Source organism: Schistocerca serialis, chromosome 4 (genome assembly GCF_023864345.2).
Source record: "Schistocerca serialis cubense isolate TAMUIC-IGC-003099 chromosome 4, iqSchSeri2.2, whole genome shotgun sequence".
Classification (NCBI taxonomy): domain Eukaryota; kingdom Metazoa; phylum Arthropoda; class Insecta; order Orthoptera; family Acrididae; genus Schistocerca; species Schistocerca serialis.
In genome coordinates, this window is record NC_064641.1 from 186,608,006 (window position 1) to 186,634,889 (window position 26,884).

At 44.3% G+C, this 26,884-nt stretch overlaps 1 protein-coding gene across 1 annotated transcript in view; it reads right to left on the reverse strand.

The window, feature by feature from the left end:
- LOC126474345 (mite allergen Eur m 3-like) overlaps nucleotides 1–26,884 on the reverse strand; it is a 321,786-nt gene that overhangs the window by 59,020 nt on the left and 235,882 nt on the right. The window contains exon 3 of the mRNA XM_050101812.1: nucleotides 4,056–4,191. Within this exon, the coding sequence (XP_049957769.1) occupies nucleotides 4,056–4,191 (136 nt within the window). The remainder of the gene's footprint in view (nucleotides 1–4,055; nucleotides 4,192–26,884) is intronic.

Genomic DNA, 26,884 nt, shown 5'->3' on the forward strand with positions numbered 1-26,884 from the left:
GGAGGACGACGGTTCAATCCCGCGCCCGGCTATCCTGATTTAGGTTTTCAGTGATTTCCCTAAATCGCTCCAGGCAAGTGCTGGGATGGTTCCTTTGAAAGGGCACGGCCGACTTCCTTCCCCATCCTTCCCTAATCCGATGAGACCGATGACCTCGCTGTTTGGTCTCTTCCCACAAACAACCCAACCCAGTCCTACATAGTAAGAGAGTAAGCCTAGCCACAGTGCCTTGTTGACAGTTCGGGTCCATGGCTTCGCGAGGTTTGCGACCCACTCGAACCTTTCCATCAGCTCTTACTGACTGAAATCGAGGCTCATCTGACCAGAACACGGTTTTCCTGTCGTCCAGTCTCTAACCGATATGGTCACGAGTCCAGGAGAGGCGATGCAGGCGATGTCGTGCTGTTAGCAAAGGCACTCGCGTCGGTCGTCTGCTGCCATAGCCAACTTTCGCCGCTCCGTCCTAGCGGATACGTTCGTCGTACGTCGACATTGATTTCTGCGGCTATTTCACTCAGTGTTGCTTGTCTGTCGGAACAGGTAACTCCACGAAAACGTCGCTGCTCTCGCTTATTAAGTGAGAGGCCGCTGCTCTCGCTCGTTAAGGCCGTTGTTCGTGGTGAGACGTAATGCCTCAAATGTGGTATTCATGGCTCATTCTTGACACTGTGGATCTCGGAATATTGAATTCTCGTAACGATTTCCGAAATGGGATGTCCCATGCGTCTAGCTCCACCTACATTCCGTGTTCAAAGTCTGTTAATTCCAGTCATGTGGCTATAATCGCGTCTGAAACCTTTTCACACGAATCACTTCAGGACAAATGACAGCTCGGCCTGTGCGCTGCAATTTTATAGCTTGTGTGCGCGATACTACCGCCATCTGTATATTTGCGTATCGCTATCCCATGACTTGTCACCTCAGAGTATGTAGAACTCGTAATATTTATAAACGCTGCACAAAACACAACCCCGTTTCTCAGAACAGCAAAAACAGTAGAAAATACTGGAAACTGCTTATGATGTCTATAGTGTGTGTCCCTAAATGTGAATGTGAAATCTTTCGCTAGACTGAAACATCAACCAGTAAACATGATTTGTTCCTAGGTGCAACACTCTCCCCAACTATCTCCTGACGGTGTGCCAGTCTTGCTGCGTAATGGGACGGCATGTGTACCCTGATTGCTGGAACTCCTACATATGTAGATAATAAATCAGTTTACATCACTTTCAAAAAACTATTCGTAGATTCAAGTTTTCGAGAGACGGAGTTATCCTAGAACAAATTTCGTGAATTTTGACTCAGGAGGAAAACACGGCAAGTGACATTACCAAACTTCCGAGAAACTTCACTCAGTTGAAGAGGAGTCAAAATAAGCGAACACGTGTCTCCGCTAATCCGTAGATACTTCACTCTTTCTTAGAAAAGATTTTGACTTAATTTAGATACCTTTTAGAGCACGTTAATACCCGGCGAAATGATGACATAGGGGATAGCGTCGCGGCATCTCAATTTCTGCGCCCCGTGTTCGAAACCCGATTCCTGTGTCATTTATTTCAGTTTTTTCATTAATCTACGCATGTCCGTACAAGTTTACTAAGCGAAAGTTTCTTATTAAGTCAGGGGATACAAGGTCATTATATTAATTGTAAAATTACTACATGGTTTCACGGTAACTGTCACATTTATCATACACTACCAGCCATTAAAATTGCTACACAACGAAGATGACGTGCTACAGACGCGAAATTTAACCGACAGGAAGAAAATGCTGTGATATGAAAATGATTAGCTTTTCAGAGCATTCACACAAGGTTGGTGCCGGTGGCGACGCTACAACGTGCTGACATGAGGAAAGTTTTCAACCGATTTCTCATACACAAACAGCAGTTGACCGGCGTTGCCTGCTGAAACGTTGTTGTGATGTCTCGTGTAAGGAGGAGAAATGCGTACCATCACTTTCCGACACTGATAAAGGTCGGATTGTAGCCTATCGAGATTGCGGTTTAACGTACCGCGACATTGCTGCTCGCGTTGGTCGAGATCCAATGACTGTTAGCAGAATATGGAATCGGTGGGTTCAGGAGGGTAATACGGAACGCCGTGCTGGATCCCACCGGCCTCGTATCACTAGCAGTCGACATGACAGGCATCTTATCCGCATGGCTGTAACGGATCGTGCAGCCACGTCTCGATCCCCGACTCAACAGATGGGGACGTTTGCAAAACAACAACCATCTGCACGAACAGTTCGACGACGTTTGCAGCAGCATGGACTATCAGCTCGAAGACCATGGCTGCGGTTACCCTTGACGCTGCATGACAGACAGGAGCGCCTGCGATGGTGTAATCAACGACGAACCTGGGTGCACGAATGGCAAAACGTCATTTTTTCGGATGAATCCAGGTCCTGTTTACAGCATCATGATGGTCGCATCCGTGTTTGGCAACGCCGCGGTGAACGCACATTGGAAGCGTGTATTCGTCATGGCCATACTGGCGTATCACCCGGCGTGATGGTATGGGGTGTCATTGGTTACACGCCTCGGTCACCTCTTGTTCTCACTGACGGCACTTTGAACAGTGGACGTTATATTTCAGACATGTTACGACCCGTGGCTCTACCCTTCATTCGATCTCTGCGAAACCCTACATTTCAGCAGGATAATGCACGACCGCATATTGCAGGTCCTGTACGGGCCTTTCTGGATACAGAAAATGGGTCGACTGCTGCCCTGGCCAGCACATTCTCCAGATCTCGCACCAATTGAAAGCGTCTAGTCAAAGGTGGCCAAGCAACTGGCTCGTCACCATACGCCAGTCACTACTCTTGATGAACTGTGGCATCGTGTTGAAGCTGCACGGACAGCTGTACCTGTACCCGCCATCCAAGCTCTGTTTGATTCAATGCCCAGGCGTATCAAGGCCATTATTATGGCCAGAGGTGGTTGTTCTGGGTAGTGATTTCTCAGGATGTATGCACCCAAATTGCGTGAAAATGTAATCACATGTCGGTTCTAGTACAATATATTTATCCAATGAATACCCGTTTATCATATGCATTTCTTCTTGGTGTAGCAATTTTAATGGCCAGTAGTGTATATTATATGTGTTTATGGTGTTTTTAGGGGTTATAATCATTTTAAATTCTCGTATCTCATATTTCATTCTTATATCAATTGTTCTATTAATTCATATATTTTATTCCTTTGTTTATTCTTGAGGAAGATTTAGGGCATTCTCTTCGATGATACCGATCGGAAATTCCGAACACTACTACAACCGATCGGAGGGAGGTTAATCACAGTGACATTTCTTCGTATGAATCTCACTCGTGAAAGAAATATCGTTAACATTGCTGAAGATTTAACGCATTGGCAATAATTTCTCGGCAAACCACGCATCACGGATCACTTTACCGGAAACTGGCGCTTACAATTCATTATGAGTCAAGATTCATTACAGAAATTTCACCGCAAATGATTTCGTATAATTTTCTCGTTCTTTTACATTTTTAAATTCATTCACGAGAAATAAAGTTAGTAGATGAATAAGGACACTGGAAAACATATGTAGACGAATGACAGCAAATAATAATAATAATAATAATAATCTGGCTTCGAACACGGGACGCAAAACTGTGAATTCGCGAAGATAGCCACTTTGCTACCGCTGCGACTGAACAACTTATCCTCTGAATCGGCACATAAATTACGTCGAAAAATTTGCCCGTCGTTTTCTCAGTCAGGTGTCTACGGAAAAACTGATACACATGTTCGTTTGCTTTGATCCCTCTTCCACTGAGCGAAGTTTCTGGGAAATTGGATTATGTAATTTGCAGTGTTCTCCTCATCATTAGTTTCTGGTTCCGGGTCCCTCATGTCAAACTGATACATCTGCGCTTCAAGATCATCATAGAAAGACACCGTATAATGAAATCGCCGTCGTCGCGAAATTAAGCATGAACTTGCCTTTATTCTGTCACAGATTTGCTAATTGCTCCGGAAGCAGCGCGCATTCTGTAGCGGGCACATCACGCCACAGGGCAGGCCTACCTTGAGGATGCATATGTCGTGCAGCAGTGTGTCGCCGTCGTAGCCCGGGTGGACGACGGCCGCCTGCAGCTTGTGTCGCGTGCCGCCCTCGTGAAGCCGTGTCGTGCCGGACAGCACCGACAACAAGCTCATGTCCCTGTGGTCCGAATCATGGTCAGCAGTCATCACACTTTCCGCTAGCAAAAAATAATCGTAATCATATGCATAGGCGCGTTTTGGTTTCTTTCCTATTCACTAAAAGAATCAGCTGAAGGGTGTCCGGCAAGCAAGGACAAATTTGAACTTTGCGCCATTTTGTCGTAGTACGGTTGGCAGACGTGGTTTTTCCATGTCTGTTATCTGTGATCCTTTCCATTACTATCCTGATAGCTTCTGTATGGTGAGCATTGTTGTTTGATGTTTATTTTTCTCATGGAACCGATGGCAACTGAGTAACGTATCCAAGTGATTAAAACTTATTACAACAACAATGAAAGTCCAACAGCAACCTTTCGTGACTTGCGTGTAACACTCGGAAGTAACGCTGCTCCAACCAAATCATAAGTTCGGAAGTTGATCCGGAAGTTTGTGACACGGGTTGTGCTTCAAAAGTTAAGAAAACAGGACAAACGCTTTCCGTTTGAACACAAGAAAACACTACTGTCGTGGTCGACAATGTGGGTGTAAGCCCCAGAAAATCGGTTCGCAGACGAGCTCAACAATTGGATTTATCACATAGTTCACTGCATGAAATACTTTCAAAAGATCTGAAAATGCATGCGCACAAGATTCAACTTACGCACGAGTTGAAGCCTGCAGATAGTGGAAAGAGACATCGATTTGCTCAATGGATCTTGGCTCGCCAAGTTGAGAACGAGAACTTCACAAAAAGAATAATTTTCTCATATGAGGCGCACTTCCGTCTCAGTGGGTACGTCAGCAAGCAGAACTGCGGAATTTGGGGTTACGAAAATCCGCGAGAGGCTGGGGAAGATGAGATGCATCCACAACGCACGACTGTGTGTCATGGTTTCTGGGCAGGAGGAGTAACTGGCCCGTACTATTTCGAAAATGATGGAAGAGCTACCGTCACTATGAACGGCGAGCGTTACCGAAACATGGTTTCTGACTGTTTTTTCCCTCTTACTGATGAAATAGACGATTTTTTGCTTCAACAGGATGGTGCGACATGTCACATATCCCGTGGAACGATTGCTCTGATGAATGAAAAGTTTCCTAAAAAAATTATGTCTTTGTATGGCAACCAGGAATCGCCTGCCAGATAATGTGCTCTCATGCCTTGTGACATTCTTTGTGGGGATTTGTGAAATCAAAAGTGTACGTGAACAAACCACAAACTATATACTAATTGAAGGATGAAATTGAAAGGGTTGTTAACGGCATCCCACCAGATGATTGTGAACGATTCATCGAGAACTTCAATGAACGCACTGCTTGTTGGCGAGCGGCCTTGGGTGATCATATGGAGGATATAATTTTTCATGCATAAATCGGAGAAGTTACCTAATGTGTTTGTAAAAAAATAAAACATTACATTTTCAACAAATTTTGTATGTAGTATACTACTTTTATATTCGTCCCTACTTCCCAGACATCCTCTATATAACGTTCGTAAGAGTATGTAGGTGCACGTACAGGTACAGTTGGTGACGGAATTACTGAGATCCCTCGCCTCATCGTTATGCTGAACCGCATAGCTGTACTGGCTTTTAAGACAGCATAACATGCAATGAGATGAAGTGCTGTCAACATATTGTGTATAGACGTGAAGACGAATAATCATCCGAACATTGTCAGACAGTTTTAGACAATATGGGGAGACTATATTGCTGTAGATTCATTTAGTTCTTGTGCTTACCTATTGAGTTTAATAAATAACGAGAAGACGCTGCTTAGTACGCTCTGTACTAATAAAAATGACGTATAACTGGTCATGATAATCTTACGAAAAAAGTCTTTTCACTAAAACAAAGTACTATCCCAAATTGTCACGAATTAGCAGGATAATACACGCTTCAGGCTTCGAAACGGTCTGTGCCTACATTCAGTCCAAAGTGATACGGAAGTAACTTTACAGGATAGACTATAACAAAAGTATAAAATTTTTGCAAGTAGGGTAGGATATATAACTAAACCCAGTTATCTCATCATTCACCGCTACAGTTACTACAATTGACAACATGCATTAACAAGTTTGCAATTCTAAAACTTTTCCATCTTTAGATCCAAAGGGTACAGAATCACGTTAGCGACAAAACTTATGGGGGAGAAGTTTTAGTATTTCTTAAACGATAGTCACTCTTTCACAGAAGGGGTAAAAATCTTGTCGTCTCCAGCGAGATTTTACCCGAAAATAAATGCATTCCTTCATTTGAAGGGCGAACACTTTACCACTGCTCAAGCATACATATGCGCGGAAACAGCGCATTGTTGTTGCCCCACTGATACCCAAGGAAGAGAATTTGCGACGTAAATAGCGAAGACAGCTGCTCTTTCTGTTGAGCAGGTGGATTCAGTGACATAAATCTAATATCTCTGTGTCATCCCTTAAGTAAGAATAATTCAGATATTTAATCTACATGACAAGAAAATTTCGAGTGAATTTACCAGGATAATTCTGAACCAAACCATGTGTTGTACAGTGTTGCCAATTCTCCATTAGACTAACGCCAGGAGGATTACGGCAGCTCAGCCGATGTGGATCTAGGGCTGGCGGGGATCGGGAAAGCTCTCCCTACAGGTCTCTTTTTTGATAACTAACATACGTATTTTTATTTTTCTGTCTGAAGGAAACTGCAAACTAAAAACCTCATTCACTATGTGCGATCCGCTTTCTTAGCATCACCAGACGCTCTTAATATTGTAAGTAAATAACATGCATTTTAATATTATACACCTAAACAAAACTCATTCATTCCATAAAAACCAAAGAGAGGAAAACTGTCTACCTGTTGGTGATACTTTGTAAATAACAGCGAAAAGCTCCTGATAAATTACCTTTGCAATTTTCGAACAACTTAAGACAGAGAGGAACTAAAATAAAAAGTAGAGAACTATAATGCAGTGCTTGTATTTGTAAGAAGCACTATGCAATGTTCCTTCTGACATGCATGCATCGTACTTCTTACAAACAGAAAAAATGGTTCAAATGGCTCTGAGCACTATGCGACTTAACATCTGAGGTCATCAGTCCCCTAGACTTAGAACTACTTAAACCTAACTAACCTAAGGACATCACACACATTCCTATCCGAGGCAGGATTCAAACCTGCGACCGTAGCGGTCGCGCGGTTCCAGACTGAAGCACCCAGAACCGCTCGGCCACTCCGGCCGGCTACAAACAGAAGCACAGCAATATCGTACTTATACGCTAATATCAGACTAGCGAATTTCGATTGAAATATCTCCCCTGTAGGGTATTTACAGTAAGTGTACGAGCATATGTTAATGTCGGATGGACGATGACATATGGGAATTTGGATCTGGCCCTGCAGCGTGCACTGATAGCTGAAATCGTTAACGCGACCTCTCGTGAAAAGCAGAAAATCTGGATTCGAATTCCAGTCCAGCAAAAATTTTCAATCTTGTCATTCCATTCTACAATTGGTCTTTGTCCATCTTCAGAACTGTGAATACATAAGGTTACCCTACCTGGTTGTGGGACAATTTCTATGCAGTGTCTCGCTGTTAGAGTATTTTGCTCATTGTTTATTTATCTGTTGTTCAAGGCTATCACAACATTCATGTGCGCACTGTCGATGTGTAATTGTTAAAATGGGCTGCTACACTACTGGCCATTAAAATTGCTACACCACGAAGATGACGTGCTATAGACGCGAAATTTAACCGACAGGAAGAAGATGCTGTCATATGCAAATGATTAGCTTTTCAGAGCATTCACACAAGGTTGGCGCCGGTGGCGACACCTAGAACGTGCGGACATGAGGCAAGTTTCCAACCGATTTCTTATACACAAAGAGCAGTTGACCGGCGTTGCCTGGTGAAACGTTGTTGTGATGCCTCGTGTAAGGAGGAGAAAATGGTTCAAATGGCTCTGAGCACTATGGGACTTAACATCTGTGGTCATCAGTCCCCTAGAACTCAGAACTACTTAAACCTAACTAACCTAAGGACATCACACACATCCATGCCCGAGGCAGGATTCGAACCTGCGACTGTAGCAGTCGTGCGGTTCCGGACTGAGCGCCTAGAACCGCTAGACCACCGCGGCCGGCTAAGGAGGAGAAATGAATACCATCACGTTTCCGACTTTGATAAAGGTCGGATTGTAGCCTATCGTGATTGCGGTTTATCGTATCGCGACATTGCTGCTCGCGTTGGTCGAGATCCAATGACTGTTAGCAGAATATGGAATCGGTGGGTTCACGAGGGTAATACGGAACGCCGTGCTGGATCCCAACGGCCTCGTATCACTAGCAGTCGGGATGATAGGCATCTTATCCGCATGGCTGTAACGGTTCGTGCAGCCTCGTCTCGATCCCTGAGTCAACAAATGGGAACGTTTGCAAGACAACAACCATCTGCACGAACAGTTCTACGACGTTTGCAGCAGCATGGACTATCAGCTCGGAGACCATGGTTGCGGTTACCCTTGACGCTGCATGACAGACAGGAGCGCCTGCGATGGTGTAATCAACGACGAACCTGGGTGCACGAATGGCAAAACGTCATTTTTTTCGGATGAATCCAGGTTCTGTCTACAGCATCATGATGGTCGCATCCGTGTTTGGCGACATCGCGGTGAACACACATTGGAAGCGTGTATTCGTCATGGCCATACTGGCGTATCACCCGGCGTGATGGTATGGAGTGCCATTGGTTACACGTCTCGGTCACCTCTTGTTCTCATTGACAGCACTTTGAACAGTGGACGTTACATTTTAGATGTGTTACGGCCCGTGGCTCTAACCTTCATTCTATCCCTGCGAAACCCTACATTTCAGCAGGATAATGCACGACCGCATATTGCAGGTCCTGTACGGGCCTTTCTGGATACAAACAATGTTCGACTACTGCCCTGGTCAGTACATTCTCCAGATCTCTCACCAATTGAAAACGTCTGGTCAATGGTGGCCGAGCAACTGGCTCGTCACAATAAGCCAGTCACTAATCTTGATGAACTGTGGTATCGTGTTGAAGCTGCGTGGGCAGCTATACCTGTACACGCCATCCAAGCTCTGTTTCACTCAATGCCCATGCTATCAAGGCCGTTATTACGGCCAGAGGTGGTTGTTCTGGGTACTGATTTCTCAGGATCTATGCACCCAAATTGCGTGGAAATGTAATCACATGTCAGTTCTAGTATAATATATTTGTCCAATAAATACCCGTTTCTCATCTGCATTTCTTCTTGGTGTAGTAATTTTAATAGCCAGTAGTGTATTTTAAATGTAACCACACTTGTGGCCAGATATAACTTACTAGAGAAAGCTAACTGCAATTTCATTTCATTTTGGAGACTATTGGAAACGCTAAATAACGCCTTCAATATACTCACTGCGCACATCAATGTGTCGCATGAGACGACTGCTCATCGGCTCTTGCTTGACTAAAAAGCTGAGCGTCAAATAAGTTGTGTAAAACCAGGACAAATAAGCATGAAGACTTGATACCTCACTCTATATATCACAGTGCAATAACTTGAAAAATTTAAGCACTGATAAGGCAACGATTTAGATGAAATGACGTTGATGAAACAAATCAAACATTTCGAGACGAAACCTAAATCATTTCTTCATTAAGTATTTATGTTCTGAAATCTCCCCTACACAGCTAACAAACACTAAATACGTGTAACTCAAAATATCTTCGAGTCCTTTTAAACAATTTGATAACTTGAGGACGCAGTGGGGAGGGTCCACCACCTGATGCTATCGTCAGCCGAGTCCCCGTGCGATGCAATCCCCAACTAGCATCTAACAACTCAGCAATGATTTGGTTTCAGGAAGAGATTAAAAAGAGAGACCAAAATAGTCCACAGATTTCAGGAAATTGATCATGACAGTTTTCACAGAATCAGCACAGTTTAATCTTAGTTTAACAAGCGTTATTGCATCATAGTTATGTAGAGGGATGGTGGTTAATTTCGATAGCATATTACTTTCGCAAGACTGACATTGGGGGCGCTTGGAACTGGCTAATATATGTTGCTGGTGGGGAAACACTGCATGAACTCCGTGTTCCTAAGTGGGCATTGAGTTACATCAGCAGTTTCCTGAATCTGTATCTCACAAGAAGGAGCCGCAATAGGTAGGTCGCTCTCCGACGCAATCGAAACTTCGCTTCTTTGTGTTTTATGTGTGTCAAATGGATTTCGCATTTAGCGAGTCCTGGTGTAAAGATTGATTTTTGCGAGTTGCGAGTATGTGTGTGCCTATGAGTACCAATATGATTTCCACTTTTGCTTGCTCGTTGAGACATGAGTTACCAGTGCACTTTGCGTATGACTGACTGCTGTTTGTTCTCTTTTTGTATGGGCCCTTTATCACCCTGAGGGTAACAGTGTTAGCTGAGTTTCTAGTATCCCGCCTGGATAGTGGCGCGTGGGTCTGCTCCTGTAACTTTGGCTGAGATGAGCACATAGGTGCGAAGCTGTACATGAACCAAATCTAACATCGGCTAGAAGTTACAAAGGCAAAATTTATAGTGGCTCGCCCACGAGGAAATAGAAACATTGTTGCTCGGTCATCTACTCGGAATGAAATAGGTAGAATCTAGAGCGGCGTTCGTAGAACTGCACAGCGCCGGCTAGAGGGCGCTGTCGTCGGTGTGGGTGTCGTAGTGCCAACCTAAGAACTTTTACCTACGCCTTGCCATCGTAGCTATCCATACCACAGAGTTTCTAACATGTTACAATCAACTATTTTAGATTCACATAGGTCTAAATGGTTCAAATGGCTCTGAGCACTATGCGACTTAACTTCTGAGGTCATCAGTCGCCTAGAACTTAGAACTACCTAAACCTAACTAACCTAAGGACATCACACACATCCATGCCCGAGGCAGGATTCTAGCCTGCGACCGTAGCGGACGCTCGGCTCCAGACTGTAGCGCCTAGAACCACACGGCCACTCCGGCCGGCTCACATAGGTCTCGGTGACCTCCTTACACTGTTATTCTGGTGCTTCACTTATGTACTGTGTCGTCAAACGTATTCGTGAATTTTCGTTTTATTCTCTGTAAGAGGTATGGAATGCTTCAGTGGTAAGAGACAGTTTGGGCTCTACGGTGTGTTTGCTTTCAGAAAGGTATGGGCCACACCTGATTCTTGCCGGGAGAATGTTTTTGTAGTCAGGCGATTGTGGCGAAGATAGTAGAGGTCCCACTGGACGAAACATTGAGCTCTACCGGGAAATTGCAGCTAGCATTTTTTGCATAGAGTTTTTGTTGTTTTATTTTGTCGGCAGTCGGTTTAAGCCACTGATGCACTGACCTAGCCAGACGGGATACCTTTCGATGTGTCTCTTTCGGAATATAGTAACGATCGCTGTCATCTTTGTGTTTTTTTTTGTGTGGTTGTAACGCCGGAAATGCATATCCTCCTATTTCCATCTATTGCACTGCAAATTTTTTTCCTTATTTTGTTACCTGAAGACATAACACTTCTGTGTCTTTGTATATTGTAATTGGTTTACTATTTGTATATATATGCATTTATGTCGATGTATAATTGGTTTGTTTTGTGGATATTATTTGTATTTATACGCTGGGTCTGGCCTAGGGAAAACTATGCTATCGAACGAATACATCGAAAGGTCGTGTGGAGAACCAAAGTGTTTAGGATCTTTGGGAGTGTTAACTCTGCTGCGTGGAGCGCGGGAAGAGGGGGAGTCTGGCTGGGGTGGTGCAGTGGAGGAGGTGTGTCGAGTGACGCTCCCGCGAGTTGCCGCGCTTTCGGTGTTGGGCAGCATGTAATTGCGTTCGACTTGCTATGATAGTTTCTGACACGGTGTCGTGGACGGGAAGCATTAGCTGGCGCACATCAAGAGCCCGTTTCGTCTGGTGACCGTGTCGAGAAGAAGGCGCGCCAACATCCAGATTCTGCAACAGCGACGGCCGACAATGAGTGACTGTCGCCACCTCCTCGATCGATGGCTTCAAACCTTCAATCAGCCAATAAGGAAGACTGGAAGCACGTAAAGTTTTAGAACTGTATGGCAGACCTCAGCTTTTCAAACTTTAAAATTGTTGCATCAAAAAATTACAGCAACTTAGCATGAACCTTTGTTGCTCATTGTCCCAAATGCATTGCCAAGCAGGGTCCCTTCCTTTTCCGAAATGAGCCCGGGTGTCGTTGAAATTCAAACGCCAGCATCATTCGATTTCACTGCTTTAATTTCAATGTTCAGTTAAGGCATTCATAGCTGGCTACAATATTTAGATTGCACAAGCACAAATTAAGAGTGCGAGTTTTGTTACCGTATTTTAGCTTACTTGTGACTGCAGCTCAGCTTGGGACGTACTAAATTTTACTATTGTTAATTGTTCAGAATCATTTAATTCAAGTTCAAAGTTAAATCTCTTTTTTCTAAATCGCGTAGATTCAAGTAGCTTTTGAAATGATTGTTGAGGTAGCCCAAGACTTACCGTATTTTACTGAATTTCGATGTGCTTCAGAAACAAAGCTCACTATTAATTTCAGTCACTAAATTAACTTTCGATTTTCCGGTTTTATTAATTCTTTTGCTAAATTAAGTCAGAGTGTAGCGAAATTTATTACTTCTGACAAACTTTCTGATGTGTTGGTAAATGTGCCAACACCTTGTAGATAGAGGCGGCCGAAAAGGAAGCTATCTAACGCAGACGGGCGTGAATTCTGGAACAGGATAAGTATTGAATGCTAATAAGAAAAGTATGCAGCTCCTCGAATACTTAACTTTTATTTATCCTTGTTGTGAATACAGCATTCCGGATGAGACATTTCATACGATAACTATCAAACTACACTCCTGGAAATGGAAAAAGGAACACATTGACACTGGTGTGTCAGACCCACCATACTTGCTCCGGACACTGCGAGAGGGCTGTAAAAGCAATGATCACACGCACGGCACAGCGGACACACCAGGAACCGCGGTGTTGGCCGTCGAATGGCGCTAGCTGCGCAGCATTTGTGCACCGCCGCCGTCAGTGTCAGCCAGTTTGCCGTGGCATACGGAGCTCCATCGCAGTCTTTAACACTGGTAGCATGCCGCGACAGCGTGGACGTGAACCGTATGTGCAGTTGACGGACTTTGAGCGAGGGCGTATAGTGGGCATGCGGGAGGCCGGGTGAACGTACCGCCGAATTGCTCAACACGTGGGGCGTGAGGTCTCCACAGTACATCGATGTTGTCGCCAGTGGTCGGCGGAAGGTGCACGTGCCCGTCGACCTGGGACCGGACCGCAGCGACGCACGGATGCACGCCAAGACCGTAGGATCCTACGCAGTGTCGTAGGGGACCGCACCGCCACTTCCCAGCAAATTAGGGACACTGTTGCTCCTGGGGTATCGGCGAGGACCATTCGCAACCGTCTCCATGAAGCTGGGCTACGGTCCCGCACACCGTTAGGCCGTCTTCCGCTCACGCCCCAACATCGTGCAGCCCGCCTACAGTGGTGTCGCGACAGGCGTGAATGGAGGGACGAATGGAGACGTGTCGTCTTCAGCGATGAGAGTCGCTTCTGCCTTGGTGCCAATGATGGTCGTATGCGTGTTTGCCGCCGTGCAGGTGAGCGCCACAATCAGGACTGCATACGACCGAGGCACACAGGGCCAACACCCGGCATCATGGTGTGGGGAGCGATCTCCTACACTGGCCGTACACCACTGGTGATCGTCGAGGGGACACTGAATAGTGCACGGTACATCCAAACCGTCATCGAACCCATCGTTCTATCATTCCTAGACCGGCAAGGGAACTTGCTGTTCCAACAGGACAATGCACGTCCGCATGTATCCCGTGCCACCCAACGTGCTCTAGAAGGTGTAAGTCAACTACCCTGGCCAGCAAGATCTCCGGATCTGTCCCCCATTGAGCATGTTTGGGACTGGATGAAGCGTCGTCTCACGCGGTCTGCACGTCCAGCACGAACGCTGGTCCAACTGAGGCGCCAGGTGGAAATGGCATGGCAAGCCGTTCCACAGGACTACATCCAGCATCTCTACGATCGTCTCCATGGGAGAATAGCAGCCTGCATTGCTGCGAAAGATGGATATACACTGTACTAGCGCCGACATTGTGCATGCTCTGTTGCCTGTACTATGTGCCTGTGGTTCTGTCAGTGTGATCATGTGATGTATCTGACCCCAGGAATGTGTCAATAAAGTTTCCCCTTCCTGGGACAATGAATTCACAGTGTTCTTATTTCAATTTCCAGGAGTGTATCACTTGCTATGTAAGGCTAATGGCGCCTTGCTAGGTCGTAGCCATGGACTTAGCTGAAGGCTATTCTAACTGTCTCTCGGCAAATGAGAGAAAGGCTTCGTCATTGTAGTCGCTAGCAAAGTCGTCGTACAAGTGGGGGGAGTGCTATGCCATATCTCGAGACCTGCCTTGTGGTGGCGCTCGGTCTGCGATCACACAGTGGCGACACGCGGGTCCGACATGTACTAAATGGAGCGCGGCCGATTTAAGCTACCACCTAGCAAGTGTGGTGTCTGGCGGTGACACCACACTTTCAGTTTTCACACTACACGTGTCAACCTTCAGTTGCCACGCTTCTAGTGCTAATTATATGTGTAATAACCTTCCTTTTTCAGTTACTATAGTAATTGCCCTTAGGACTGGCGACCGTAATTTCCCCCAAATCTCAAATATCTAATTACCGCTAGTTAATTGTTAACGTAACGGCCGCACATTTACTTTCTTTATTAACTTTACCCCTTTTCAAAATTAATTTCCACCAGTTTCATTTGCATTTTTCCTTTCATTTAGATGTAAACCTTTCCTCTCTCTTTACCGACAAATTGACTTCGGTGACGATTGCTTTTTCCCAAATTCCCATTAGGTACACGCGGTTTAATTTTTCACAATCATTAAGGTCGATAAGTGAGGGGGAGGTTACATGGTGTGCACAATGGACGTTCGGTAGGTACTCTCACTGAAGCATACAGAATTTCATTCTCACAAACGTCAATCACATGGGCTACTTTTAAAAGAAAAAAGAAATTGGAGATTTCAAATATGCTTTGAACTTAATTGCTTCTGAGGGAACTTAATAGTATATGACTGTTCCTGAATTTTTAAGTCCAATTGTTATCTTATCATTGCATTGTTCTACGATCATTCGTGAATACCATGAATAATTTTCAAATTTGAATTGAAATAATTTTAAAGAAGATACTGTCATTGCCTTCCACAGATTCACTATTTCAGTAAAAGTATCAATAATAGAGTCTAAGAATAAATTCATGCATAGGAACTTGTATTGAAGTTTTTTTTGTGTATTTGTGAAGAGGGCTGCAAAATGGGGTTTAAGGAAGCACTTTCGGTGTTTCAGTGTTGCCTGCGCCAGTTTGCAGTTATAATCGCGGTGGTACCACAGCCGCCTGAATAGCGACAAGCAGGTAGCCGCCGTTTCGTGATAATCCCTCCGACAGACTCAGACTACGCTTCCAGCCTGTAATCCGTGTTTTATCTACGAGTATCAACGGTTGCCTTCAGTGGCACCGCCAGCCAGTTTGTTCAAAGGCCTCGGTGGCTGCCCGCACCTGTCACGAACAGCGTCGGTTTCAGGACAAGCGAGAAGCTTTACTACAGACGTTGGAAGCGCTGATGTACATTTAATAAAACCCCTGACACATACAACACTCGAGACGGAAACATAATCACTGAATACCGGCAATATAATTTTGTGGTTTTCCATTCTATGGTACTTTATGTTTCTATTTAACTAATGACAAAAATTCTTATCTATTTTTGTTCTGTGCATTTTTGATAGGTCATCGTAGACCTTGTTATGTTAGTAAGTATTTTATATCAGTTTTGTAAACGCTTGTCAAATATAAAAATGACGCCAGTTTTCGCTCAGAAGCTAGCCTAAAATGTCATACACAGGTTCATCAATAAGTAATACTTTGTTAGTAATTCAGAAACAAAGTTTCCCATTAGTTATTTTGCTGCTTGCTAGCGTACAGATTCCTTTCGAAGAAGAGTTTACTTCTTTTAGTATGCCTACGCTTTGACAATCGAAGATCACTACCAAGGGAGCACTGTTAAAAAGATAACTGGCATGTTACATGTCGTTATGAAATCTTTGTTCCGTCTGAAAATATCTGTGTTTTCTTAACTGTGCTGAGAGAACGGATAAGTTATATGTAGTGACTGTTTGAGCCAAGTACGGCATTCAGAGTTGTGCCTGGGAGGGCTGGTCACTTCAGAACACTGGGGACTTTCCTAAGCTTATCTAAGAACTCACAGGATGCGTGTTACCGTTCTTGTTTGTCGGCAGGGAAGAGCACGCCCTTTGAGTTAAGGAAGATCCGTTGAGTCCCGGAAGTGTTCGCAAGCGTGACGGATCATCTACTCTCGCTGCAGTTCACTGAAGTATGGGACTCCACCATTATGTGCTTCCGAAATGTGAGAACTTTCCGTATTCTCGGAGCTCCAGCAGTCGCTCCCTCCTTTCTGCTTTACCCAATGAGCGGCGAGATAGCAATCGGTGTGCCAACCTTCGGACAACTAAGGAATACACAGCGGGTGCTATTTAAGAACTGGCAGTTTCTCCCCTGCGATCTGTGCTGGAAAGAGTAAACCTCGGGGTTGTCATCGCGATAGACTCTTCCCTCAAGGACATGGTGTCCTGGAGAGAGAGAGAGAGCGTAGTTCTAGTTAGCACAGCGAGCAGCGCGTGGGCGCACGAGGTCCGATTTTCGTTCGCCAAGACGCTGGTCTCCAGCCTCGGAAGGGCTTGCTGTCTAAGTAAGTGTAGCAATTTAGCAGCAGTGCAATCCTTTTTACCTCTGAGCAACTCGCACCTGCGTGCACTTTCAATCGCAACTTGTATTGCATTTATGTTAATTCAGAATTGGGATGTAGCATTCAACAGTTTCCTTTAATTGCATTTATGGGCTGCTCAGACCTATTGGAACGCCATCTGCACTAGAGCTAGCAGTCTTCCTTCTTAGTTTCAATTGCTAATTGGGATAATATCCGCCCCGATGGCTGAGTGGTCAGCGTGACGGACTGACGTCCTAAGGGGTCCGGGTTCGACTCCCTGCTGGGTTGGGGATTTTCTCCGCTCAGGGACTGGGTGTTGTGTTGTCTTCATCCCCTCATTTCATCCCCATCCGGCGTGCAGGTCGCCCAATTTGGCGTCGAATGAAATAAGACCTGCACCAAGACGGCCGGACCTGCCCCATAAGGGGCCTCCAGGCCAATACGCCAAACGTTCATTTCATTTCATTGGGATAATATCCATAACGACTTGTGTGTTATTCAAATAATGACAGTTAATTGCCGCGCGGTCTCAGGCGTCCTGCACGGTCCGCGTGGCTACCCCCGTCGGAGGTTCGAGTCTTCCCACAGGATGGGTGTTTGTGTTGTCCTTAGCGTAAGTTACTTTAAGTTAGATTAAATAGTGCGTAATCTTGAGGACCGATGGCCTCTCACCACAAATTTCCAGATTTCCACAGGTAAGTGTCTGGTTTGATAAATCGATCTTACTTTTGAAGAGTCTTGGTTGATAATTAGTTTAACGGTGTAGCACACCCAGCTTCATGACTCTTTGTGAATTTCTTGTATAGTTAAGATTTCACGATTTTTATTTGAAGCTAGCGTTTCCTTATTACACCAGTTTTACAAAAAATCCTTTTTTTTATGGGTATCGTTGACCTTATACATCAATGAAATAAACTGGATTGATTAAAAGTGTTCCATTGAGCGTACTTCGCTCAACTTCTTGACCTTGAACAGGCGACCCTTCATTATTGAAAATTTTATAAATATGCCCTGTCACATTTATTTATTTTAATCTGTGCTTTCATTGTGCCGGTGATCCTTTGCAAAACAGGTACCCCCTCTGAGATCAATGTGAGGACTTTTCAGTGGAAAGATTTGAGTGTTATACCCTGTATGAATAGTTTTTCAACGAGCAGAGATCTCTCTTCTTTTATTTCCTTTTTTTGATGAGTTCGTGAGAGTGGCAGGCACATTCCACGACCGCTGCTGAACTCCAGAATGTTTCATTGCAAAATAAAACTAGTATAAAAAGATCGGACAAAGTAGCATTACATGTCAGGTGTTTCTCGCTTTTATTTACAAAGCGTCACCAGATGTTATATTGCAGTCGTTACGATCAGAAGATACTTCTCATCTCTTTGGTTTTTACAGAAAACAAAAATACTTACGGAGCTCTGTAAAAGGAGAATTGCCGAAATAATTTTCCCTGCTCCTTATTTGTGATTTTCGAGTTGCAGTGGGTGCATGCGGATTTTATTCGTAACTACCCATTAAACCCAGATCATAGTTACAGAGATACTAATAAAACTCATTGGCCCTGATCCTAGTCAATGCAGTGACAGCCGGCGGCACCACTTCTTCGTTGGTCAGCTTCCCAGTGGCAGCCATCTCGAGATTCACATCGTCTGAGCAGCCCTATTCCGCCTGTCGCTAATCCAATAAAGAAGTGGAAAAATTGTAGGACACGTTTAACAACTAAGTGGCTCCAGATTTATTTCCTGATTTGGTTCAAAATTATCCTGATAAATTCGCTCGATATTTTCTTGTCATTTAGATTAAATATTCTGAATTATTCTCACTTCAGGGACAACATACAGGTAGCAAAGTTATGGTAATGAGCCTAGGAAGCTCGTACCATCAGAAATTGCAGCTTACTTCGCCATTTACGTCGCGAATTCTCTTTTTTCGCCATCATTGGGACAGCAAAAGGACGCTGTTTAACACAGTTATATGCCAGTTTAGTGGTAAAATCTTCGCCATTCACGCGTTAGTTTTCTGTTGTAATCTCGCTGGAGACAAGGTTTTTACCTCATCTGTGAAAGAGACACTTGCAGGAAGATCGAAAATACGTAAAAAAAAAAATAAATCTTAAGACGCCTTCTCTCCCATAAGTTTTGTCGGTAACTTGATTATTTTCCCTTTGAATCTAAGACTGAAAACTTTCACAATTGCGCACTCGTTAGTGCCTGATTTTTTTGTTTCTGTCATTTTTATTGATTTAGTTGTAACACAGAATGATATGTTAACTGGATATCCTAATCTATCAATCACTAGTGCTACATTTATATACTTTCCTGGTAGTCCTTCCTGCAATCCTACTTCAGTATCACCGTGGACTGAAGGTAGGCACAGACCGTTTGGAAGTCGAAAGCGCGTATTAGCCTGCTAATTCGAGACAATTTGGGATACTTTGTTTTATAGAAAACAATTTTTTCGTAACGTTATCATGATCAGTTGTAATTCATTTGTATTAGCAGATTACATACTAAATTGCGTTATTTGTTAGTTTATTGAACACGACAGATAAGCATAAGAGAGAAGTAAAACAAGAGCAGTATAATTTCCATATTACCAAAAAAGTGTGCAATGTTCGGACAATTTTTCGAGTTCACGTCTATAGACAATATGTTGGCAGTATTTCGTCTCCTTCCATGTTATGCTGTGTTAGCAGACTATATATATGGGTCGAGGGCTTAATATTATTATTGAACTGAAAACAAAAACAAGAGTGTGGTCACTATAACGCGGCTGTTGGCCACAAGCGTAAACAAACGAGGCCGTAGACTTGGGGAGGAGCGTAGCGGGCTGAACATACCTCGTCTATTATTGCAGCGGTAGCAGGCAGCCCGTTTTCTATGGTCCAGCGAAAGCACAAAGGATGTAACAGTCATAATGATCGCCGATGTCTTCTGAAGTTTCTGACGTTGTGAGGATCATACTCGAGCCCTGTAGTTGACCATCATTCATCTCTTCACCCATTTCAGAATAAGGAAAGGAAATAATGAGCCATGCACAACCTAAGGTAATGCGAAGCCCACACAGCATATGGTAACGTCTACAGTGCATTTTATTGCTGAAATAGGCAGTGTCGTAAACTTGGAAGTTCAGGCTCTACCTCTGCATGTCTCTTACGCCACCACAATCCAAAAACTGCCGCGTTAAAATGACCGTTTCGAAGCTCCACTTCAGCATCGTGTCGTCAGTGTTGCCGTCACAACGTTTATTGGAACCGAATCATATTAAATTCTTGCTCCCGTCACTCTGCTAGCAGCTGACCTCACATACTGAAAACTCTCCACAGCTGCCCACAACTTCCCGCTTTTATAGCGCTGGCTTGTGACGTTGTTCATACAGCGTCAGCCAAATCCTGCGTCAATATTACGAAGTGTATTATGAATCAAATGGTAATATGCACAGTCTGCAATGTCACTAAAGGCAAATTTCAAATATGATTCAATGAATAGATGGAGAATTCGGCGACCCTCATTTGCTGGTAGAGTTTGCATGGAAATCATGATTATAATGTATGGATTACATATGGTTAGACACGGAAACAGATATAAACCCATAAAAATGGACATGAATGAGACTTTCACTCTGCAGCGGAGTGTGCGCTCATATGAAACTTCCTGGCAGATTAAAACTGTGTGCCGGACTGAGACTCGAACTCGGAATCTTTGCCTTTCGCGGGCAAGTGTTCTACCAACTGAGCTACCCAAGCGCGACTAACGCCCCCTCCTCACAGCTATACTTCCGCCAGTACCTCGTCTCCTACTTTCCAAACTTCACAGTAGCTCTCCTGCGAACCTTGCAGAACTAGCACTCGTGGAAGAAAGAATATTGCAAAGACATGGCTTAGCCACAGCCTGGGGGATGTTTCCAGAATGAACTTTTCACTCTGCAGCGGAGTGTCTTACTGGCAGATTAAAACTGTGTGCCGGACCGAGACTCGAATATTGCATTTCGCGAGCAAGTCACACAGTCACACAGTTTTAATCTGCCATAAAATTTCAAAAGCGGACATGTTTGCAAAAATATTAAAATCGCAATCAAACGGAATGTGGATAATATATACCAACGATTCTTTTGTATCGATGTTCTGATTAATTCATATCAGTTGAAACATCGTCTTTTGGATGAAATAAATTATCCATAACGACATATTTCGCCTTTATATATGGATTATGGTACGACACATGTTTCAGAAGGCTTTTCAAAGAAAAATGCTGGTAACTAAGTTAAGCAGTATTTTCAAATTTGGAAGTTTGGGGTAAGTTCTATGGGACCAAACTGCTAAGGTCATCGGTCCCTAGGCTGCTTACACACTACTTGATCTAATTTAAACTAACGTACGCTAACGACAACACACACACCCTTACCCAAGGGAGGACTGGAACCTCCGACGGGGGGAGCCGCGCGAACTGTGTCAAGGCGCCCGAAACCGCACGGCTACCCCGCGCGGCAGTATTTTCATAAAACGCTTTGCAGAACTGATGCATAGAAGCTGTTACTTACAAATCCCATTATGTCGCTGCGGAAAAGAGGTGGTTGTAACTGCCCTCTGAAGCAGTGACTTTCAGTGGGTGACGTGGGTCCATGTTTCAGATTGTGGTGATATGCAAATAGCGTACAATGAACTGGACTTGTAGATAGGCGTATATACAATGCCTGACCAAAAAACATGAAGTACCCAGAAAGGAAGGAGGAAACAAAGTGAAACTTCACGGTTTGAGAGGGTATTTGATATTATTTCAGTGATAACACGGCCGAGTTAAATTTACGAAGAACTTGGAAATATGAGCCAGATAATCAATAAGACGTTTCACCCGAATGCATGTATTCACTGGATTGGTTAGGGATCCATAAAGTAGTTGTATCCTCTCCTGAGACAAGCTCAACAACAACTGTTGTAACTGGTTCTCGACATCGTCGATAATAGTACTAGGTTGGAGATGACCTCCGAGCTGGTTCCATACCTGCTGTATCGGGGACAGATCTGGCGATATTGCTAGCCATGGGGGTACCTCAGTATCAGACAGAGGGAACATAGAGACATATTCTACGTGTGGACGAGCACTGACCTGTTGAAAAATAGCACCACGATACTGCCGCATGAGAGTTATGGCACGCGGAAGCAGGATGTGAATGACGTACTGCCTAACCGTCACAGTTCCCTCAACTATTACCAGCTGTGCCTTGAAGTCATAGCCTATGCCTTCGCACACCATGTCGCCCGGAGTAACGACGCTGTGCCTCTCCAAATCCTTGGAATGTTGAGGTCTCTCACTAGACCGCCACTACACTCGTCGACGAGGATCCTCTGGAGTACTGTAGCACTACTATTCGTCGCTGAGCACAGTGTGGCGCCGTTCATTAGCAAGCTATGCTTCCGGGGCACTATACCACTTCGAATGCAGCTGGTAGTGTTCTGTCAACGGCAGCCTACACATGGGACAATAATTCACCAGTCCAATTGGTCGTAGTCTCCTGGCAATCGTGGTGGATGACACCGGTTATTGCAGCAAGTCGACTACTTGTTCTCGGATGACAGGCGCGTATGTGAAAGGATTACAACGTGCTTTGTGCACAGTGCTGTGATCTCCCTTGTGGTAGCTCGAAGTGATCCCCCGGAATCTTGACGACGAGTATTCCTGCGCTCACTTTTCCATACAGTCCAACGTCGTCCCACTGTCGTATCCGAATGCCCTACAATTCTGAGGATGATGTCTCACACGATTACGCGGCATCTCCGTGTCCTCCAGAGTGACCACTCAGCATCTCACGCTGCACGCACCCCTTTTATACCCAACCTGGCCTGGTAACAACACTAAACACGACAATGCAAGTGTACTCTGCTGGCCGTTCTGCGTGTCAGAGAATTGTTTCACGAGCTGCGACACAGTCGCGTATATGGACAGTGATCCAATACTGTCAAATGTTTTTTATTCCAGTCTTTGGTCACAATATCAATTCTTTTGACGGTGACCGATTTCAGTCAGTTATGACCATCTTGAGATCTACAATATAAAAATATTTACACCTGGTGAGCAGTGTGTCTTTCAACACAATACAGCATTACGTACCACAATATATCATACAAACAGGGAAATGTACAGATAAAATACAGTAAAACATAACTTTTCTACACCGTGTCCTAAAGTGATAAGGCCGTAATGCCATCGTCAAAAAATATATACTCAGCACAGCATCGTCACATAGATCTAAAATAAGGTGTAGAATAGGCCACATCGACCCCACAGTCATTTTTGCGAATGGCTACTGAAGCACAGGAGCTACCAGAAATATGTTTGCCTACATCCTACATAGATGTCGCTACTGTGGGCTTATATGTAGTCATCTTTTACGTAAGACACATAATCTGATAAAAACACATTAGGTCAAATACAAGTAGCAGACTTTTAAATATTGATAACTATTATAGAACCCAATTGTGAGACAATAAAAGACGAATACATTTACCCACATAAAAATATTAAAAGGAAAGATAATATGTCTGACACTTTGTTTGATAACGTACTACGATAACCAAATAATGCCTCCTGTATTTATACCTAGCCTTGTTTGATGATTTATGTTGTCAACAGTAGGCATTTGCCTTACTTTCATACATTCGTCGCTCTAATCCTGAACTGATTATGTTCTACCTATTCATGGATTGTATGGCCAGACTAGATAATTTTATTAATTGACTGTTAATATGTTGTTTAAACGTTTTCTGTGGGTGTCATATCACGATGTATGTAAAGCCCTCTAGTAGTTAAGTTCTTACGATCGGTGCGCGCCTACATAACGTCCTGGCGACCGACCCAACTGAGGGCGCTGATCATTGATCTGTCTTTTCTTCAGCTGTCATATAGATATTTTATCTTCCATAGGTAATTTATAGGTTGCTACAGGCAATGTATTACGTATATTAACTTTTGATGTAAAATCACCATAAAAGTGTCAGACACATTATCTTTATATATTCCCTTTTTATAATTTTATATGGGTAACTGTATTCGTCTTTCACTGTATCACAATTGGTTTCTATAATAGTTAAGTCTGCTACATGTATTTGACCTAATGTGTTTTTATCAGATTATGTGTCTTACGTAAATGATGACTACATCTAAGCCCACATTAGCGACATCTACGTAGGCAAACATATTTCTGGTAGCTACTGTACTTCAGTACCCAGTCGCAAAAATGGCTGTGGGGACGATGTGGCCTATTCCACACCTTATTTTAGATCTATGTGGCGATGCCTTGCTGAGTATATGTTTTGACGATGCCATTACGGCCTAATCACTTTAGGCCATGGTGTAAAAAAGTTACGTTTTACCGTATATTATCTGTACATTTCCCTGTTTGTATGATAGTATATTCTGATGCGTAATGCTGTATTGTGTTGAAAGACACACTGCTCACTAGGTGTACATATTTTTATATTGTAGATCTGAGGATCGAATGGAAAAAGTGGTAGAAGCCGACCTCGGGGAAGATCAGTTTGGATTCCGTAGAAATATTGGAACACGTGAGGCAATTCTGACCTTATGACTTATCTTAGAAGAAAGATTAAGGAAAGGAAAACCTACGTTTCTAGCATTTGTAGACTTAGAGAAAGCTTTTGACAATGTTGACTGGAATACTCTCTTTCAAATTCTAAAGGTGGCAGGGATAAAATACAGGGAGCGAAAGGCTATTTACGATTTGTACAGAAACCAGATGGCAGTTATAAGAGTCGAGGGGCATGAAAGGGAAGCAGTGGTTGGGAAGGGAGTGAGACAGGGTTGTAGCCTATCCCCGATGTTATTCAATCTGTATATCGAGCAAGCAGTAAAAGAAACAAAAGAAAAATTCGGAGTTGGTATTAAAATCCATGGAGAAGAAATAAAAACTTTGAGGTTCGCCGATGACATTGTAATTCTGTCAGAGACAGCAAAGGACTTGGAAGAGCAGTTGAACGGAATGGACAGTGTCTTAAAAGGAGGATATAAGATGTTCATCAACAAAAGCAAAACGAGGATAATGGAATGTAGTCGAATTAAGTCGGGTGATGCTGAGGGAATTAGATTAGGAAATGAGACACTTAAAGTAGTAAAGGAGTTTTGCTATTTGGGGAGCAAAATAACTGACGATGGTCGAAGTAGAGAAGATATAAAATGTAGACTGGCAATGGCAAGGAAAGCGTTTCTGAAGAAGAGAAATTTGTTAACATCGAGTATAGATTTAAGTGTCAGGAAGTCATTTCTGAAAGTATTTGTATGGAGCCATGTATGGAAGTGAAACATGGACGATAAATAGTTTGGACAAGAAGAGAATAGAAGCTTTCGAAATGTGGTGCTAGAGAAGAATGCTGAAGATTAGATGGGTAGATCACATAACTAATGAGGAGGTATTGAATAGAATTGGGGAGACGATGAGTTTGTGGCACAACCTTACAAGAAGAAGTGACCGGTTGGTAGGACATGTTCTGAGGCATCAAGGGATCACAAATTTAGCATTGAGGGCAGCGTGGAGGGTAAAAATCGCAGAGGGAGACCAAGAGATGAATACACTAAGCAGATTCAGAAGGATGTAGGTTGCAGTAACTACTGGGAGATGAAAAAGCTTGCACAGGATAGGGTAGCATGGAGAGCTGCATCAAACCAGTCTCAGGACTGAATACCACAACAACAACAAGATCTGAGGATGGTCATTACTGACTGAAACCGGTCATCGTCAAAAGAATTGGCATTGTAATCAAAGACTGGAATAAAAAACATTTGACAGAGAATTGAAACTCCAATCATTTAGTTATCCGCCGATGCTATAGACTTCCGACCATGTCTTCAGGAGGATTCACGATTTTTTGTTACGCAGCGTGGATAGGGACTGCAACTGCTGTGTTCGGATGCAGGCTGAGTTGGCATCCCTTCGCTCCCAGCTTCAGGCAGTGTTGGCTTTGGTCACACAGCTTGAGGCTGTTGCCAACGGGCATCACTGTGGGGGTCCGGATGGGGGTTTGTCGGGGACGGCCAGCTCGTCCCACGCATCCCCCGATCGGACTACGACTGTGGTTGCCCGGGATACCGCCCGCATTGAGGCTGATCCCTCACCTGTGGTAGAGTGGGAGGTCGTCTCAAGGTGTGGCAGGAGGCAAAAGACATTCCGGAGGGCTGAACAGAAGGCCTCTCCAGTTTGCCTGACGAACCAGTTTCAGGCTCTGTCTCAGGCTGATACTGATCTTCGGCCAGACATGGCTGCTTGTCCTGTTCCAGAGGTTGCCCTGCAGTCTGCAAGATCCAGGCGGTCGCAGAGGGTGGGCTTACTGGTAGTTGGGAGCTCCAACGTCAGGCGCGTAATGGGGCCCCTTAGGGATATGGCAGCAAGAGAGGGGAAGAAAACCAATGTGCACTCCGTGTGCATATCGGTGGGAGTCATTCCAGATGTGGAAAGTGTCCTTCCGGATGCCATGAAGGGTACAGGGTGCACCCATTTGCAGGTGGTCGCTCATGTCGGCATCAATGATGTGTGTCGCTATGGATCGGAGGAAATCCTCTCTGGCTTCCGGCGGCTATCTGATTTGGTGAAGACTGCCAGTCTCGCTAGCGGGATGAAAGCAGAGCTCACCATCTGCAGCATCGTCGGCAGGACTGACTGCGGACCTTTGGTACAGAGCCGAGTGGAGGGTCTGAATTAGAGGCTGAGACGGTTCTGCGACCGTGTGGGCTGCAGATTCCTCGACTTTCGCCATAGGGTAGTGGGGTTTCGGGTTCCGCTGGATAGGTCAGGAGTCCACTACACGCAACAAGCGGCTACACAGGTAGCAAGGGTTGTGTGGCGTGGGCTGGGCGGTTTTTTTAGGTTAGATGGCCTTGGGCA